The sequence below is a fragment of the Sorex fumeus genome, unplaced genomic scaffold (assembly GCF_029834395.1).
Source record: "Sorex fumeus unplaced genomic scaffold, SorFum_2.1 ptg000006l, whole genome shotgun sequence".
In the NCBI taxonomy this organism is placed as follows: Eukaryota; Metazoa; Chordata; class Mammalia; order Eulipotyphla; family Soricidae; genus Sorex; species Sorex fumeus.
Genome location: NW_026606063.1, coordinates 30043245 through 30062612, shown reverse-complemented (window position 1 = coordinate 30062612; position 19368 = coordinate 30043245). Strand labels below are relative to the sequence as shown.

The following is a 19368-nucleotide window of genomic DNA, read 5'->3' as shown; positions in this document are numbered from 1 at the left end:
TGTACATCCTCCTTCTACTGCTGCTATGAGAAGCCCCGTGTCTTGCACTGTTTGCATTTAAGGCCCAAGAATATGAGAAGACGTACTCTCCATTGGCTCAGATTTTTAAAGCACTCAGAATTCTTTGTCTGAGGGAGGAAAACAAGGAAATATAAAATACTTAATAAATAATCACTTACAAAAGAGATCTTAATTGAGGAGGAAGAAGTGAACAACAATAACAAAAGAACATTAGAGCTGGGGAGATAACTCAAGTGGTAGAGCACATGCTTAGTATGTGAAAGGTGTTGAGTTTGATCAAGGCTTTTCACATACTAGGTGTATTTTTTTCCACGAAAATGCAGGTGGCCAGGGGACCCACGTTCTGCATCTTACTGTATCTGGGGAATCAGAGCTATAGAGAGATTATATTCTTGTCTTCCAAGGTTGTTATTTCCCACCATGAGAGAATGGAAGCTCATTGAAATGAATTTCCTTGCTCCAGGGTGTATAGTAAGCATCCAAATTCAGGAACCACATGGTTCCCACGCACTGCAAGGTAGAGTCCTGGTGGCCCCAGAGAACCAGTGGATTGAATGCCTCAAAGACATCTCTCAGGGCCCAAGCATAAATGATCAGGAACCTCACTGTTCCACCACCCCAGGCTCCCTGAGCACCACTTGTTGTAGCACTTATTTTAAGAAGCACGTCTCTTGGAGTCTAGCCACATGGGTTGGAGCCATAGTTGTCTTTTCAAAGACTGTAACTGTGAGCCCATTGGTAATTTCACCAAACCTTTGTTTTCTCAGCTATAGAATAGGAGGAATAATAGCTTTCAAGGCTTGTCCAAATTAGTAACCAGCATAAGTAAAGTAATTAACACAGTGCCCAGCACAGGGAAATCTTGTGATCAAGGAGAGCTGCAATATCAAGGAGAGCTGTAGGAAAAACATAAGTCTCTACTTCTGTGCTGTATATATGGTTTTTTTTCCTGTTGGATCAGTTTTTGTGTATTTCAAGATAGGTTTTGTCTATTAGAAACTGATACATTTACCCAAAGCAGGCAATATCATATCACGCCACCCCACCCCCAGGTAGTTCTGATCATTCTCGGTAGTACTGTAATGGTCCTGGAGTTGGCAACTTCAGGTGTAAACTGGAGACACTTTCTGTTTGTTCACTTAAGGTAAATATCCAAGGTGGCACTAAGTGATTATGTTTGTTTTATTCTGAAAAGAGGACAGTATGCCAAATAAGTTTAGGTTCCTTCATGTTAGATTCAGAATCAGTTTGTGAGTCATATCTGGAAGTCTGGTTTTGGATAGATGTATAGTCAAATACTTGGATCTTCATCACTTGTCACTTGTCACTTGTCATCCTTTTGATCATTGATTTGGTTGAGTGGCCGCCAGTAATGTCTCCATCCATCCCTGTCCCGTGCTAGTGTAGCCCACTGGCATCTGCTCACTCCAGGGACACGAAGAGCCTCAAACCATTCATTCAGGATTTTGATGAAGAAGTCTGACCATCTTGTAGGTGGGCGGCCATGCATTCTTTTGATGTCCCATGGAATCCAGTTGGTGGATCCTCATACACCTATTTTATTGATTTTTGTCTTTTCTATATTTTATATAACAAACTTATACTCACAGGAATAGTCATTTTTGGGATCACAGACATATTCTACTCTCATAGAGCTGCCTGGCGACAGAATACAACGCACAGCTTATTACTCTATGCACAGTACTGAGCCCCAATGTGGAGAGTTGTGGCTGGCCCTCCACTGTGTTGTCTCACACAAGCTTTACTTCAATTTTGCTCCTTAGAGAGCATCAGCAGTCTCCCATTCCATACCGCTGTTTTTGGCATTTTATCTGGCACCAATGTTCTCCAGAGATCCCACTTAGACAAACTTGATTATAAAAAGAAAAATAAGAATCTGTCTCCAGTGGTTTTGGTTTTTATCCTCACTCTTATGATGGTAAGACATTTATTGCTTAAAAAGATAAACATCAGATAGCCACATTGCTTTAATAATTTTATTTTGCAGCTGTCCTATGCCAGGAATTGTGCAGGATGCTTACTTTGTTTTGTTTTTTTTTTTTAATTTGTTATCAGAGCCATTGATACTTACTCCAGCTTCTGCACTCAAAAATCATCACTCCTGGAAGTATTTGGGGACCATATGGGGAATGAACATGGGTGGCTATATGAAAGGCAAATACCTTATCCACTATTTTTTTTGGCCCAGTACTGGGTGCTCTTTGGGGGGTTTCAATTGGTGGTGCTCAGGATTTACTCCTGGCACTGTGCTCAGAGATCATTTCTGGTAGGGTTTAAGGGATTGAACCCAGATTGGCCATGTGCAAGGCAAATGTCTTACCCACATTGTTCAGGTCCCATTTGCTGGGTACTTTTATATTTTTTACTATCACAAAGTCAAGTAAGGCTGAATGCCACTTCACTGTTTTCCGCTTACTGTTTTCCAGGGAGCTGTAAATTCATCAAGTGATTGTTCCAGGCCACTTTCTAAAGAGAATATTCCATTCATCAGTGATTGTTCCAGCCCACTTTATAAAGAGAATATTCCATTCATCTGCCCAAATTCAAAGTCAAGAGTCTTCACACCCATCCCTCAGCCTTTTCCCCACTAGTGTCACACAGCCATAACTAGAAAGTCCAGTACTTTCTGACTGTAATCAGAGACTATTGCCATAAGGACAGCTTGCCACCAAACCATAGCTCTGTCTCCCCTAGGCTTTCTAGTGCTGCCAGAGCTGGGCACAGATTGAGAGAGATTCTGTGTATACGCCCCCCTCCTCTCCTTCCACCCCTTAACCTGGATGTCCCCTTAGCCCGGATGTTGGCTCTGATGAATCTACTTTGAAATCTCTACAATCCTATGCCTTAAAGGATAGCCACTAGCCTTGCGCCTCGGCCATTCTTAGTCCTCTGGGAGCCTCATAATCATAGGGACTTGGCAAAGTAGAGATGTCACTCACTGTCACTGTCCTCCCATTGTTCATCACTTTTCTCAAGTGGGCACCAGTAACGTTTCCATTGTGAGACCTGTTGTTTCTGTGTTTGGCACATCGAATACGCCACAGGGAGCTTGCCAGGCTTTTCTGTGTGGGCAGAATACTCTCAGTAGTTTGCCGGGCTGTCTGAGAGGAATGGAAGAATCAAACTCAGGTCGGCTGTGTGCAAGGCAAACACCCTACCCAATATGCTCCGGCCCAAAGTACAGATGATCTGCAGATAATCTAAAATCATGACTTCAGCTGTCACCAGATACTTAGAAGGAAAACGGAATGTAGGCTGAGACCCAGGGACCTCAGCACATCTGCACCAAGGATGATCAAAGCTGTAGCATTGTTTATTATTCTGGAGTAGCATTGTTTATTATTCTGGAGAGAAGCCTTGAGAAAGTGATTCTTTACAAGGGTAACTTTGATTTCCATTAGTTAAATAAATTTCTTTCTGGATCCTTTTAAGAATGAAACAGTCTGACTTGTTAAAAAGTAAGAATTACTCATTTATATGAAATCATTTTTTAGATAGTAAGCATATACTACTTTTCATGTTTCATCCCAAACTCATCTTCTTGCTTAAAATTAAAATTCTGCCCTAGTAGAGATCACAGTCACTGTCGTCCCATTGTTCATCGAGGGGGCCCAGTAACATTGTGACTTGTTACTGTGTTTGACATATCAAATACATCACGGGGAGCTTGCCAGGCTCTGTCTTGTGGGCGAGATACTCTCCGAGGGAGGCGGAGGATTCGAACTCAAATCAGCTATGTTGGCTGCGTGCAAGGCAAACGCCCCACCCGCTGTGTTATTGCTCCAGCCCCCAGTAGAGATAAAAATGGAAATTTTCAAAAAATACTTAGAAATTGAAAATAAATAGGGATTTAAAAATTGCAGGTTGGGAAATTGAGGCTACTCATGTAACAAACTTGATCTAGGCAAAGTGCAGCTCAAATTCATTTTAGAGCAATTTATTTATAATAACCATCCATTCTTACAGTGAAACAGATCACACATTTTGTGGGGTGAAGGAAAGGTTTAGGGAACACAGAGCCTGGTGTTTTCTTGACGAGCAGTATTAAGTAATAAACTACCGTAGCCATTATGAACCTAAATATTTCATTGAGTTTTGATGTAAGTTACTTTAAGATGCTTTGCATTGTTCGTTCTCCAGTTTTCTATGATCTGAGTTCATATATAAAGTCTCTCAAGTCTGGGTAGTGAGTTTACCATTTATTTTCTTTTATGTGTATTTCGTGAGCTGGAGCTCATGTATTTCGTAGGCTGGAGTGATAGTACAGTGGATAGGGTATTTGCCTTGCATGTGGCCAACCCAGGTTTGATTCCTCCATTCCTCTCAGGAGAGCCCAGAAAGCTACCAAGAGTATCCCGCCCATACGGCAGAGCCTGGCAAGCTCCCCGTGGCATATTCAATATGCCAAAAACAGTAACAACAAGTCTCACAATGGAGACATTGCTAGTGCCCACTCAAGCAAATCGATGAACAACAGGATGACAGTGGGACAGTGCTATAGTGCTATATGTATTAGGATGCATTGAGGAAAATAGGGAATGTTTAAGACTATTAGTACTTGTGACACAAGAGTGATCAGACTTCATCACTTTTGCTGTTTGTACCATGCTGTCTGCTTAATCATTTTTGGCTGATGTCAGATGTCCACCTATATTCCCATAAAGATTTGGTTGTAGTTAATAATTGCCAGACAAGTGAGACCTCACTGAAAGAGGATCTGCTACTAGACATGGATTGAACTAGGGAATGAAGGGGACATTTTTGAGTCCAGTGAGGCTGGGTTTGAATATGGGCTTTTTTACTCTTGCTGTTGGGTAAGCAGGAAAGTTTCTTTTTTGGCAACTTATTCTTCACTTTTGATAACAAGAATGTCATTCTTTGTTTAAAAATGTTTTAAGAAGTACAGTAAATCCTCAGTTAATGTTGTTAGAAGATTTTTGGATATTGTAACTTAAAATGAAATGACATTTAAGGAAAGAAGATAAGGGAATAATAACTGAGCTTGGCCAGGATATGTTTTTATCATGAGCATTAAAATGAAAGAACCGAGGAGCATTAAATGGTACAGTTTTCTTTGAAAACCCATGAAATGGAAAACAATGAAATATGAAGCCCTTGGTACACGTGTACAACATCATCAATATGTAACTGAGAAATATTCTCCTTACACACACACACACACACACACGTACACACACACACATACTTCCCTTGCTCTATCAACTGTCAGACCAACTGGCTTTTGTATTTTCCTGAGCTTGTGCACAGGGATTCACCTGCAGTCTTTCCTTTCTAAACCAACATACAGATCCTGACATAGAAGATGTACCTCATAAATATTTGTTGAGTGAATTAAACCTCTAATTTGATGTTTTCCATGGATTTCACAGTGAAAATTCAAAATCATCAAGGAGCAATGTCCCTGGTTCATAACTTTTTTGTACTCTACTGCTACTTGAACCTTAGAAAGTAAAGATATTTACAGATACTTCTCTGTTTTCTTTCAGTGCCTGAAACAGTATGTCGAGCTCTTGATCAAAGAAGGATTAGAGACTGCAATTAGCTGCCCTGATGCTGCTTGCCCCAAGCAGGGTCACCTGCAGGAGAATGAGGCATGTGGAGTTGGAGAAATGGGAGTTTTATGTGTGAAAGCATGCACTGATCATTTTCTTGCCATGTCTTGATTGTCTATTATGGTCTTGTTCTGTGAGTTTCAGAATCTTATATGCATTGCTTGTTTTCTTCCTCAGATTGAGTGCATGGTGGCGGCTGAAATTATGCAACGATATAAAAAGCTACAGTTTGAAAGAGGTAGGTTTCCCTTAATATTCCCTATCAATCCAGATAACTCTCGGGGAAGTGATTTTGGTAGGTAGGCTGTACATCTTTTAGCTTATTGTCAGCTTATTTGGGCTTATTTTGGCTTATGGAAACACTGGTATCTGAAATTCAATTCATAGTCCCCTAAAATCTATTTGGTATTTCTAAGGATTCATGAAGCACAATTTGTTCAGAGGTACTTTGGCTTACAGGATGGGTTGTTGTGGTTTTAGGAGATATGCCTTCCTGGATGCTTTAATCCTCAACAAGATGATAAAGACCAATACTGAATTAAAAAAACACAGAGACACACAAGAATGCCTCAAGGCTACTCATCAGAGCATTGTGATGGTCCCCACATTAACAGAAGTAAAAGTGGAGCCTTGTGCATTCACATTTTTACCCAGTGCAGGTCCCAGTAGTAAGTGTTGAATGAATAATTAATTCATTATCTCAGAAAGTATTGCAGCTACCTTGCAAGTTTGTCATTGTCTATGAAGCTGATACTCCTCGTTTGAAGACATTATTGGGCCCGCTTGAGCAAATCGATGAACAACGGGAGGACAGTGTTATATGAAGCTGATTGGGAGAGTTTTACCTGATTTCTAGCTCTAATGGTGGTGTTAGGGATATGGGCCAGATTTCCTCTCCCAGTGATCCCAAGCTCTGTTTGCTGCAGACTCCTGGTTTCCCCTAAATTATGATATGGAGCATGTATAGAGTAGTGCTAGGATCAGTTTTGGGGTGCTGTTGCATAGCATCAAACATGTTGAGTGATGTATAGAACTGATCTTTATCATTGTTCTCTCAGAGCAAAGTTCTACGTTAATCATTAAATATGATGTTCTGAGTACATCACTCTTAATTGTGAAATCATATTTTAATATGTGAACTCTGAGCTCTCTTTCACTGACCTCAGGTTTTATTTGATAGGAAGAGATAAAAATTAGATATAAATGATGCACCTTATGTAAAAATTTATGGTTACAAAAACACAACCTAATTTGAAAATTTTCAATTTAATATATAATCACTGAAGTTCAGAGCTAATACTCAGGGTTTTGCTTACATAAAGTACTCATACTGACATGCAATCCTGGGTTATACTTTTATAGTAAAACTTAGTCAAGATGGGGATGGGATGCAGAATAGACCAGAAGGAAGAATCAAGAGACTCAGCTGAACTTGGAGAGGTTTTTATTATTGATGGTGGTGGTGATGTTTTTAAGAAATGCTAATGGTAACTGTATTTGCGCTTGAGTCTTACTGCTAAAACATACAAAAAAAAAAAAAAGAAAAGAAAACCACAAAGAGTAAGTGTGGCCAACTAAAAAAAATTGAAAAACAGGAGTTTTGTTGGCATTTAAGTTTGTTTTGAATAGTTTGTTTATTTAAGTGGCATAGATTGCATGATTTGGGGAATAGTTAATAGCTTAAATATAAGGTGTGATATAAAAGTCAATATGTGGAACTGTAAAATTGAATAACTTGGATTTTGAAGGCTTCCAGCCTCTTCAGAAAACATTTTCCAGAGAGAATTTTGACAGAAACTGGTAGTTATTTGAATTGTAAGAAACTGAACTTCCTATGACTTTGAATTTAAAATGAAGCTGGTATGTTTCTACCTAATAATTTAATTGTTGTTATTCTTTCAATCTTTTGGTTTAGTCAAATAAAAAAATTCCTTTTGTATAGAAATAAAGCCAAGTTGACTTAGGTTAAAAGAAAATCACTTAAAACTATCACTTTAAAACGTTTTGTCTTTTAAAAAACTCCTCAGACTTATTATGACCAAGAGTTCTCTGAGAAACAATCAAAAAAAAAAAGAAAAGAGTTAAGTACGTCAGGGCTAAAATAGAGTTTTTCAATGATAAGTATGATGATACAATAAGAAGGCACCTTTTGACTTGTTCTTTTTCTTTGGAATGTGATCAGGGAGGATGCTGTACAAGCAAACTCGTTCTATGACATTTTGAAATCACTTATTTGCTAAAAAGTGATTAGTTTAAATTGTTTAAGTTGCAAACAATACCTGCATTTGGGCTTAGAAAGTCTATTCAGATAGAACACCTTTGATACATTTCATTTAAACTTCCTGCAGGTAGTCATGGGTCTTTGGCAAACAGGAAGCAGGCAAGGAGACTTCAAGACCATTATTTCTCTTTTCTATTGAGCAGTTACTGTCCCAAATGACTGACTCCAGAGCACCCACAATGCCATGCCTGTAGACTTCTCCTGAAAGCCCTTCAATCCACCCAAGCACAAGTGTAGATTTCCTGTGTTCTCCTCCTCCTTGACAATAGACTGCTGTTGAGATGAGTCCTGGAGATGGATCTTGTATATTGACATTTGTTCAAAGGAAAGCAAAGCTATGAGATGGAATAACATTCTCCGTTTACCCAGCCATAAACAGGTCTGGCTAGAGCCCAAGACCAATGATCAGGATCATGTATGGGTCCCCCACAACAATGGTGTTGGAATCATTGGAGAGCAGTGTAGTAGGTTTTTATCCCCTTAAGTATGTGAAGTGGTGCTGTACATATGTGCTTCTCAAGGAAAAAATGTGCTTTGGAAAAAGAAGCACCCTAATTTGGGTAGGAGTGGGTTATTGTTGAATCCTGACGTACTCAGAGGCCATTCCTGGCGCCTTGCTCAGGGCTCAGGTAAATTCTGGTGCTCTTTGGGGGGCAATATGTGTATCAGAGATCAAACTGAGGTGAGCCACATTCAAGGCAGGTGTCTATTTTTTTTTGTTTTAATTTTTATTAGTGCTTGGGCTTCAGTTATACAATGATTGAGTACTCATCTTTCCACCAGTGCCCATTCTCCACCACCAATAATCCCAGTATCCATCCCACCCCCCCGTACCCCCATCCCACTCTGCCTCTGTGACAGGGCATTCCCTTTTGTTCTCTCTCTCCTATTGGGTGCTGTGGTTTGCAAAAGAATCATTGAGTGGCAATCATGTTCGGTCTATAGTCTACTTTCAGCATGCATCTCCCATTCTGGGAGGATCCTCCCAACAACCTTAATTTTGTGCTCCCTCCTCTATCTGAGCTACCTTTTCCCCTAACGTGTGCAGCTGGCCTCCAGCCATAGAGTAAACCCTTTGGTACTTATCTCAGCTGTTCTTGGGTGTTAGTCTATTTTGTTACTTTATGTTCCCCAGATGAATGCAGTCTTTTATGTCTGTCTCTCTCTTTCTGACTCATTTCACTTATGATTCTTTCCATGTAGTACCGCTTGTATGTAAATTTCATGACTTCATCTTTTCTAACAGCTACGTAGCTTCATTGTGTAGGTGTACCAAAATTTCTTTAACCATTCCTCTGTTCTTGGGCACTCAGGGTTTTTTTTTCCAGATTCTGCCTATTGTAATCAGTGCTGCAATGAACAAACAAGTGTAGATGTCAATTCAACTATACTTTTTTGCCTCTCTGGGATATATTTCCAGGAGTGCTACTGTTGTGTCAAATGAAAGCTCAATTTCTAATTTTTGGAGAATTGTCCATACTGTTTTCCAAAAGGGCTGAACCATTTGGCATCCCCACCAGCAATGAGGAGGGTCCCTTTCTTGCCACATCCGCGCCAGCACCAGTTGCTTTTTTTCTTGTGAATGTGGGCCAGTCTCTGTGGTGTGAAACGATATCTCATTGTTGTTTTGATCTGCATCTCCCCGATGATTAATGATGTAGAGCATTTTCTCATGTGTTTTTTAGCCATTCGCATTTCTTCTTTGAGAAAGTTTCTGTTCATTTTGACATCCCATTTTTGATGGGGTTGGATGTTTTCTTCTTGTGGAGTTCAACCAGTACTTTGTATATCCTTGTTATCAACCCCTTGTCGGATGTGTATTGGGTGAATATCCTTACCCATTCTGTAGACTGTCTTTGTATTTTGGTCACTGTTTCTTTTGAGGTGCAGAAGCTTCTTAATTTAAGATAGTCCCATTTGTCTATCTCTGTTTTCATTTGCTTGGCCAGTGGCAAGACATTTTTGAAGATATCACTAGCTTCAATGTCATGGAGGGCTTTGCCAATTTTGTCTTCAATGTACCTTATGGATTCCAATCTGATGTTGAGGTCTTTAATCCATTTTGATCTTACTTTTGTACATGATGTTAGGCAGAGATCTGAGACCATTGTTTTGCGTGGAGCTGTCCAGTTTTGCCAGCATAATTTGTTAAAGAGGCTTTCCTTGCTCCACTTCACTTTTCTTGCCCCCTTATCGAAAATTAGATGCTCGTATGCTTGGGGGGAGATGTCAGTATATTCAACCCTGTTCCTTTGGTCTACAGCTCTGCCTTTGTTCCAGTACCATGCTGTTTTAATTATTACTGCCTTGTAGTAGAGTTTGAAGTTAGGGAGGTTGATTCCTCCCATTTTCTTTTTCCCAAGAATTGCTTTAGCTATTTGTGGGGGCTTATTGTTCCATATAAATTTGAGGAGTGTTTGCTCCACTTCTTTGAAGAATGTCATGGGTATCCTAATAGGGATTGCTTTGAATTTATACAGTGCTTTGGGAAGTATTGCCATTTTGACAGTGTTAATTCTCCTGATCCATGAGCAGGGAATATGTTTCCATTTTCTCATGTCCTCTTTTATTTCCTGTAGTAGTGTTTTGTAGTTTTCTTTGTACAGGTCTTTTACTTCCTTAGTTAAGCTAATTCCTAGGTAGTTGATTTTCTGGGGCAGAATTGTAAACAGGGTTTTTTTTTTATGTCACTTTCTTTTCTCTCACTATTTGCGCATAGGAAAGCCATGGACTCTTGACTATTGATTTTATAGTCTGCAGCTTTACTATACAAGTCTGTTGTTTCTAGGAGTTTCTTGTTAGAGGTTTTAGGGTTCTCTAAGTATAGTATCATATCATCTGCATCCTTGTCTCATCCCTGATCTTAGAAGGAAGGTTCTCAGTTTTTCCCCTTTGAGGATGATGCTTGCTGTTGGCTTGTAGTATATGGCTTTAACTATTTTGAGGAATGCACCTCTCTTTCTGTTTTGGTGAGGGTATTCATCATAAACAGGTGCTGGGTCTTGTCAAATGCTTTCTTTGCATCTATTGTTATGATCATATGGTCTTTATCTTTTCTTTTGTTGATATGATGGATTATGTTGATTGATTTCAGAATGTTGAACCATCCTTGTATCCCCAGGATGAATCCCAGTTGGTCATGGTGTATGATCTTTTTGATGAGTTGTTGAGTTCTGTTTGCTAGTATTTTGTTGAGAATCTTCGCATCTATGTTCATCAGGGATATCGGCCTGTAGTTTTCTTTTTTGTGATATCTTTTATTCTTTTGGTATTAGAGAGATATGGGCTTCATAGAAACTGTTTCCAGTTTCCTGGAAAACCCTGAGAAGAACTGGCAATAGGTCCTCTTTAAATGTTTGGAAAAATTCGCTAATGAATCCATCTGGACCTCGGCTTTTGTTTTTGGGATGACTTTTGGTTACAGTTTCAAGTTCCTTGATGTTAATAGGTCTATTCAGGTAATCTAGATCTTCTTGATTCAGCCTTGGGAGATTATAGGAATCTAGGAATTTATCCATTTCTTCTAGGTTCTCTTGTTTTGTGGCATACAGACTTTCAAAGTAGTCTCTGATGATCTTTTGAATTTCTCTGGTTTCTGTCGTGATATCCCCCTTCTTATTTCTGATTCGATTTATTAGGGTTCTCTCTTTCTTTCTTTGTGAATGTTGCTAGCAATTTTTCTATCTTATTCATTTTCTCAAAGAACCAGTTCTTGGTTTCATTGATCTTTCAGATTGTTTCTTTGGTTTCCATGTCGTTCATTTCTGCTCTAAGTTTTATGATCTCTTTCCTTCTGCCTGATTTGGGCTCCTTTTGTTGATCCTTTTCTAAGTTCTTGAGTTGTGAAGTCAAGTTGTTTATGTGGGCCCTTTCTTCCTTCCAGAGAAATGCCTGCAGAGCTATAAATTTTCCCCTTAACACGGCTTTAGCTGCATCCCATAGATTCTGGTAGCTCGTGTCTTCATTCTCATTTGCTTCCAGGATCTTTTGATATTGTCCTTGACTTACTTCCTGACCCACTCGTTCAACATTGAGTTGTTTAATTTCCAGGTGTTTGATTTGGTTCTCCGTGTCTGTGTGTGATTCAGTTCTATTCTCAGTGCATTGTGCTCTGATAAGATTGTTGATACTATTTCTATCTTCCTGATTCTATTGAGGTATATTTTGTGTCCTAGCACATGGTCTATTTTGGAGAATGTTCCGTGTTCACAGGAGAAGAATGTGTATTCTTTCTTTTTGAGGTGTAAAGCCCTGTATAGGTCCATAAACCCTTTCTATTCTATTTCTTCTTTCAAAGAAAGGCAGGCGTCTTAACCCCTGTTATCTCTCTTGCCTCAAGAACATCACTTTTCTATTTTTTATTTTGTTTCTGAGCCACACTGATAGTTCTCAGGACTTACTCTTACCACTAAGCTCAGTGATCACTCCTGGTGGGACCATATGGGATGCTAGGGATCAAATCCTGGTTAGCCTCACATGCAAGGCAAGCACTTTATCCAATATATATATATATATATATATATATATATATATCTGGCCCCAAAAAGAACTTTTAAAAATTATGTTTCAGGTTAATAGAATAAGAGCTGTTAGGGACCTACATCATTAATCTAACATTATTATATCTTTAGATGATGAGAATTAAGATTAATTTTTGGCAGATATGTTGAACATAATCCACAAAATAAGATCGCCTTGTTTTAAAATATATTGTTTGTGTTTATAGCTGCATATAATACATCGAACTGTACTAGATGACATATTTTGCCAATATAATTAATAGATATCTATGTAGATAAATTGTGATAGTGATAGCACAGTGGGTAGGGCATTTGCCTTGCACGCCGCCAACCCGGCTAACCCAGGTTCAATTCCTAAGCCCCTCTCAGAGAGCCTGTCAAGCTACTGAGAGTATCTTGCCTTCACGGCAAAGCCTGGCAAGCTACCCATGATGTATTTGATATGCCAAACACAGTAACAAGTCTCACAATGTTACTGAGACCGCTTGAGCAAATCTATGAACAACAGGAGGAAGTGACAGTGACAGTGACAGACTGAGAAACACACTTATGCATATATACGCTCTGAAAAAAAGACCAATACCACCCGGGGCAGAGATTCTTATTGAGCCTTCCTAACTCGGGTACCAGCTGGCAGAATTTGTCTGAGGGGAAGCTGCTGTAGAATATCAATAGAAGTCCACTCCAAAGCCAGAGGCTGGTTCACAGTTGACTGTGCCTGGCAGCATGGGAAAGGTGCTGGCTATCAACATACAGGATGTTTTTTTTTTCTTTACCTCTCCAGTAAGGAATCTTCCCACAGGGACAGGCAGGGCCCTGCCACAGCTCCTCTGGGACAAAAGTCACAAAATTTAAGCAGTTTCCATGGAAACCTTAACTAGGTATGCTCTATCCTGTGGTTCCTAATGGAATGGAGGGAGCCTTGGGCGATAAGGCAGACCAGTCGCTGCATTTGTTGTGCAACAATGAAGCTGGCACGTGGCCGGAAAAGTACAGGGGGGTGGGGTTAGGGGGGTGGCAAGCTGGAGTCTGGGTCAAACCGGCCCCTTCCTGATATCACAGGCTGCTCTTGTGAAAGATGAGGGGGCAAGAGGGACAGCGCAGTGGAAACTAGCAGGGCTTCAGCCCGGCAGTTGGAGTCACTGAGGGTCTGAATCCAGTCCTCACCCCAGGAAAACGGAGTATGAAACTGAAGCTTCCTTCCTCTTGGCCGGTGGCCCTTCCTTCCTCAGTTACTGTGCACTTAGGAGACCCCAGCATCCAGGGGGAACAATGTAGCTCCCATCCTGAGAAGGAGGTAGGATGCTATGGTTAGAAAGTCAGTCAGAACTTAATGGGTTTGGGGCCAGTGGAGGTCTGCGCAGCAGACAGCACACACAGCCGCAGTCGCCCAGGGAAGGTCATTTGGTGTTTTTCCCTACACGGATCCTCCCAGAGTCTCTGAATATCCTGGGAGGACCCCCCAGTTCTGAGCATCACCCCCTTTCTCCTCCTGACCCCACCGCTCAGGACACAGGCAGCCACCCCTCTCATGGAACTCTGGGGCAAACCACCGTTTCCCCACAAAGCCACCAGGGTACAGCTGACGGCCAGAAACTTCTTAGAAAAGCAAACATTGAACCCTCCGCTAAAGGCAACAGCAAAGTTCACTTCACTCGCTCTTAAGCCTGTCATGCAGATTTCACATGATAATTCTGATGGTGCAGAAAAAAAGAATTTCCTGGATTTTTCCAGATTTCTTCATCTTAAAGTTTTCTTCATTCTCCTGCCAAATCTCCCCATTTGATTCACCTTCAAGAACTGGGCTGGGGAAGGGGCAGCGAGGGGACTCTTCCATCTAGTGGAGCTCCTGTTTCCAAGCTGGAGCCAGAGTTTGAGCCCTGACACAGAGTCGGCCAACCTGGCCAGTGAGCCAGGTGCAAGCCGGCCTGGTGCCAGCCATAGTCTGTTAGGACATTTGTGTACAGATCGACTGTCACTGCTTTGGTACTATGGCAGCAGGGTGGAACCCTTGGTACAGTCAGCCTGATCCTTGAAGACATAAATCCTCAGTGTCAGCCCTTTTGGAGAAAAACGTTGGTTCACACCAGAGAGACCAACCATATTTGGCCTACAGCCCCTTTTGTACAATAGAAAAAAATGTTTTAGGGTTCCCAAATGCATCTACCTTCCTTAACTGAGCAAAGAGTAAGCACCTCCCAGTTTCCCAGACTGCTCCTGATAATGTTTCCCTGTGTCATTCCAGCACCTCCTAATGGGGGGCAAGGGGGCAGTCAGTATTTGTCACTTTGGGGAACATTGCGTTTGATGATTACATCCTTATCTGATACAAGCGTGTAACCCAGAGGCCTAAGTTTGACTTCCCCCTTTAATTGGGAAAACACACGAACACACACATACACTCACAGTCTCACATACACTGTCACACTTGTCACACTCCCGTACACACACTCACACACATACACATGCAGCCTGTTAGTGGGGGAAGAGCCTGGACCCAATAGCCCATATCAGGCTGCCAGCCTGCTATAGATCCCCACATGAGTACAAATCCTGTTTGGGATGTCAGTGGACTGAATTGTCCCTGGATGCTGCTCTATCACATGGCTATGAAGCTGGCAAGAGTCTTTCATTGTCTTCCAAGTTTCCCCAGCAAAATTCAGTTTTCTCAGATTACTGCTGAGTAGCTTTAAAAATCAGTGGCCTAATTGAAAGGCTTTGACAAGAGTCCCATTGGCCTTCAGCCTCCAGTAGATTTTAGCAGAGCCATCTGCACTCCAAGGTAGCCTGGTAGGTTCTCTGTCTCACTGAGAAGTCACTGTTACCCTCTGCAGAGGGTCAGCAAATCCAGGATCCTGAAGAAGGACCATTAGGGACCAACGGTTCCAAAACAAGCAAGTTTTGAACAATCAAGTTTTGAACAATCAAGTTTTGAACAAAGATTTAATGGAATGGGGGTGCCAAGGTGTCCTGTTTCCAGAATAAATTTTCTGTCTCATTTCATTAAATCACGCTGCTCTGTCACTGCGGTGCCTCCTGATATGGAACCCTAGGAGCTGACATATCAGCCTCACATGGTAGTTAGTTGTTGGCATAGATTTGAATTTGGGAAAACAGACAGTGAGAACTTTTTCTGGTCCCTTTCCCCTTCTTTCTCCTTTTCTATTCCTTGAGCAGATGTTTTCGAGAGCCTGCTGCATGCTTTGAATCATGGAGTCTGGCCTGAATTGAGGGATCTGTGTCCTTAGGAAGGCAGGATAGAAAGTGAAGGCAGCCTGCCTGGGTACTGGGGGGGTCTAGCCCCCTCTGCACAGGAAACTCCCAGATTGTGAGGGGGTGCCAGTTTGGGGGGCAACAGGGGATCTCGGGCATTCTGAGTGCTGGCAGTAGCATCCCTGAAGGACTCTGGGGTAGCCAGAGATCTGTTGCTTGTTTCCACAAGTGGAGAAGGACGTAGGAAGTGGCCAGAGAGGAGGAGGACCATTATTGTGTTGAGAGCGTCAACAGGACATTCTCCTGCTGTTGTAATGGGAGCGCGGGACTGGGGAGGTGACTCAAAGGGCTGGAATGCATGCAGGAGTCGCAGTGTGGTCCTGAGCATGGCATGGTCTAGCATCAATAGGGTGACCCTGGCGGCGCCTGGCACCATCAGATCCATGTAGCACTTTGTTGGCAATCCTAGCATTTAATCTTCAGTTTGACACGGCCAGGAAAAGTATCCCTGAATACCTTTGAGTGACACCTCTCCACCCCCAAAATTCACATAATTTTTCAGAAATTTTTCAAAAAAAAAGAGAAAAGAAAAAGAATTAGTGAAGCAGTGCACTGTTGTGATTCCTTATTTGCAACCCCACAAGATCTATTGCTTGCAGTTTGATTTGCTGGTTTTCTCTCCTTGTGCCAGAGGTGCTCCTGGACCCCTGTCGGACATGGTGTCCTGCATCTGCCTGCCAGGCTGTGTGCCAACTGCAGGAGCTCGGGCCACAGACCCCTCAGCTGGTGCAATGCAAAGCCTGTGACATGGAATTCTGCTCCGCCTGCAAAGCCAGCTGGCACCCCGGCCAAGGCTGCTCAGAGACGATGCCCATCTCCTTCCTGCCAGGGGAGACCAGGTACTATGACAGAGGGTTCTCCTTCACTGCGTCTCTGCAGGGGTAATCCAAACCTCCAGACCCAAGCACGGAGTCTTCCTCCTGTACCTCATTTACACCTGAGTTTGTTTATTGTGTTCTGTTTGAGAACTGATTCTGTGCCAGAAATTGTCGGGCCCTGGGAGTGCAAAACTGCACAAGAAGCAAAGTACTCCTTGCAGATCCAGAAAGACAAGCACGTGAACAGTCCATGCCCATAAAGTGTTTTACTCCTCTGAGGCCTGAAGTTTTCCCAGGCTCCATTGTGTTGAGGGTGATAGGAAACAGGGTCCCAAAAAAACAGGAAGCAGACTAGGTGGGCAGTAGTTATAAATATCAAAGGGTCACGAGGGAAAAAAAAAGTGTGTGTGTGTGTGGGGGGGGGGGGGGTGTTGCTAGGTGCCTGAGGTCACATGGCTGAATCTCCTGCAGAGGGAGAGAGGGAGCCAGGTAAGCAGGAAGTGGCAGGCCTGTCTGCTCCAATGCTCAGCCAGGCCACCATCCTGTCATTCTCTGCACCTTGAAATTTGGCACGTTTAATCACACTAATTTGCTAGTGCTCAGCGCTTCACCGTCTGACAGCGGCTCCAGTGAAACATGCTTCCACTTGATGAGAGTTGGCCCGTGTCTCCATTTCTGAGCCAGAAACTCTCCTCAGTGTTGTGGTCACCAGCTGTGCCTCCCCATCTCCTTCTCCTCTTCTCCATTTTGTGTGACCACCCTCCCCCCCGCATCCCCCTCCACAATGCTCTTCCTTTCCCTCAGTCTCCTGAACACCCTTGCTCACACCCCTCCTTTGTCAAACTGCCCAGTTGCCAGGGAGGGAGATTTCACTGTCTGTGTCCCCACTGGAGATTGTCTCTTTGATCCCAACCCCACTCACAAGGTCATGGTAAATATGTGTATGAGGGTGCTTAGTCTGAGCTCCTAATGTCACAGCCTGTGCTTGTTTGAACTTTGTCACTTGGACCTTTCACATATAATAGGTACTCAGTTGCTAGAATGAACCTAACTGATACGTAATTTTGCAAGAGAAAGTATGCTCCCTGAATGGTCAGATTATAAGTGATCTGTTAATCTGTTTTGAGACTCGCTCCTACCCAATCACCTAACATAATGTTTTCTAAAGATGGAGGATGATGGATGTTGGAGCCCAGAGACTTAATATTGCTTCATCCTGATCTTCTGGTCACTTTAGTCTTACATGGGGTGGTCTATTACACACACACACACACACACACACACACACACACACACACACACACTAATCCAAGAGTCATGATATTTACCTAAAAACAAGATGAACACCCACCTCCACTACTGAATGAAGAGATGCCATCTAAAAAATGGAAAAGAAACAATTTAGGAACTGTGTTGGGGGGTATGAGTAGGACCTAGCTTGGATTCCTGATTCCAGCACCACATGCCCTCCCCCCCCCCCCCACACACACACACTCCCCTGCACAATCAGGCAGATCCACAGAGTTCCCAGAGCACTGTCAGTGTGACCCTGGCACTCCCCAGCACCTCAGGACCCGAGCAGCACAGTATATTTAAGCCTGAACATTGAATCATCGTGAGCATTGAATCATTAGCAGTGCTTGGAAGAAAGGAAGGAGGGAAGAAGAGGAGGAAGGAATGAAAGGAGGAAGGGAGGGAAAGAGAGAAGAGAGAGGGAAGATGAAATAATTCTCATTTTGTGGAAATGTGAAAATCAAAAGTTTTTACATGGCCATTTGAGTATCTGTCAGATCCAGTAATGTAAGTAAGCTTATATTCCCATTCTCTGGCAGTTAGCTGGAGCTGAAGGACTGTGCTAGTTTTATTCTGTCATGGTTCTCACCATTCCCCTTTATATCACCGATCCTCAGGAAGACTGTCAGGGGTCCTTCAGAACTGAGAGTGCACGCAGCTGCTTTCATATGACACAGTTTTGTTTTGGTTTTAAGTTTAACCTTCCCTTTTCTGACGTTTCCATTCATCACCTGAACAGCTTCACTCTTTTTCCACTGGATGTCTGCCCACAAAAGACATTGCAGCACTGTCAGTTGGACTAATATTGTCAAAGACTTCCTTCATAAATGTGAGATGATGATAAGAGTTATTACTAACAGTACTGTTAAAGTCTAATTCAAATACCAGAAAATATTTAAAAACCCTGGTCCAGATCATGCAAATTTCTCTGGATGCCACAAGGCATCAGAACTTACTTTTCATTACTGTTTCAACTGTTTCCATTTTGAAAAGTCTCCCTCAAAGACACTCTTCACTTTCCACTAATGTTGTCCCTGTTTGTGGCATTTCCTTCAAAATTAGCTTATGAGTCATAACAGAAAATTTGTTTCATGACTTTGAGGTCTCTCCTGGCTTTTATACCAAAACAATGCTGTCTGACCCCAGAGCCAAACCTTAAACATTGGATTCAGTGCCTCATGAATTTCTGGCTCTGCAGAAATCAAAACCATTCGTAACAGGAGGCCACTGCTAGCATTTGTGCAGGGCTCACCAAGAGCCTATTGGAGGCAGTTCCATGTATTGCCTTATTTGCCCCTGGTGACCACACTGGTTCTTTTCTGAATCACTTTCTGTGGGGTCAGGCTGGCCTGTCACTTTTAAAGTGGAGTCAAAATTGAGTTTGAAGACAGCTTAACTGTCTTTTACCATAATATTAATAACAACTTTCAGCCATTGAACATTTACCATACTCCTTAAATCTTCACAACATCCCTCTAAAGGAGATGCAGTCAGCTTTATTTCTGCTGACAAGGAGACCAAGAATTGATCATACATAATGAGTACAGCAAGAACTTGTCTATGTCAGG

At 42.1% G+C, this 19368-nt stretch overlaps 1 protein-coding gene across 1 annotated transcript in view; it reads left to right on the top strand.

The window, feature by feature from the left end:
• Positions 1-19368, top strand: part of RNF144A (ring finger protein 144A) — a 136409-nt gene that overhangs the window by 97878 nt on the left and 19163 nt on the right. The window contains exons 4-6 of the mRNA XM_056124140.1: positions 5550-5654; positions 5793-5853; positions 16321-16528. Of these exons, the coding sequence (XP_055980115.1) occupies positions 5550-5654; positions 5793-5853; positions 16321-16528 (374 nt within the window). The remainder of the gene's footprint in view (positions 1-5549; positions 5655-5792; positions 5854-16320; positions 16529-19368) is intronic.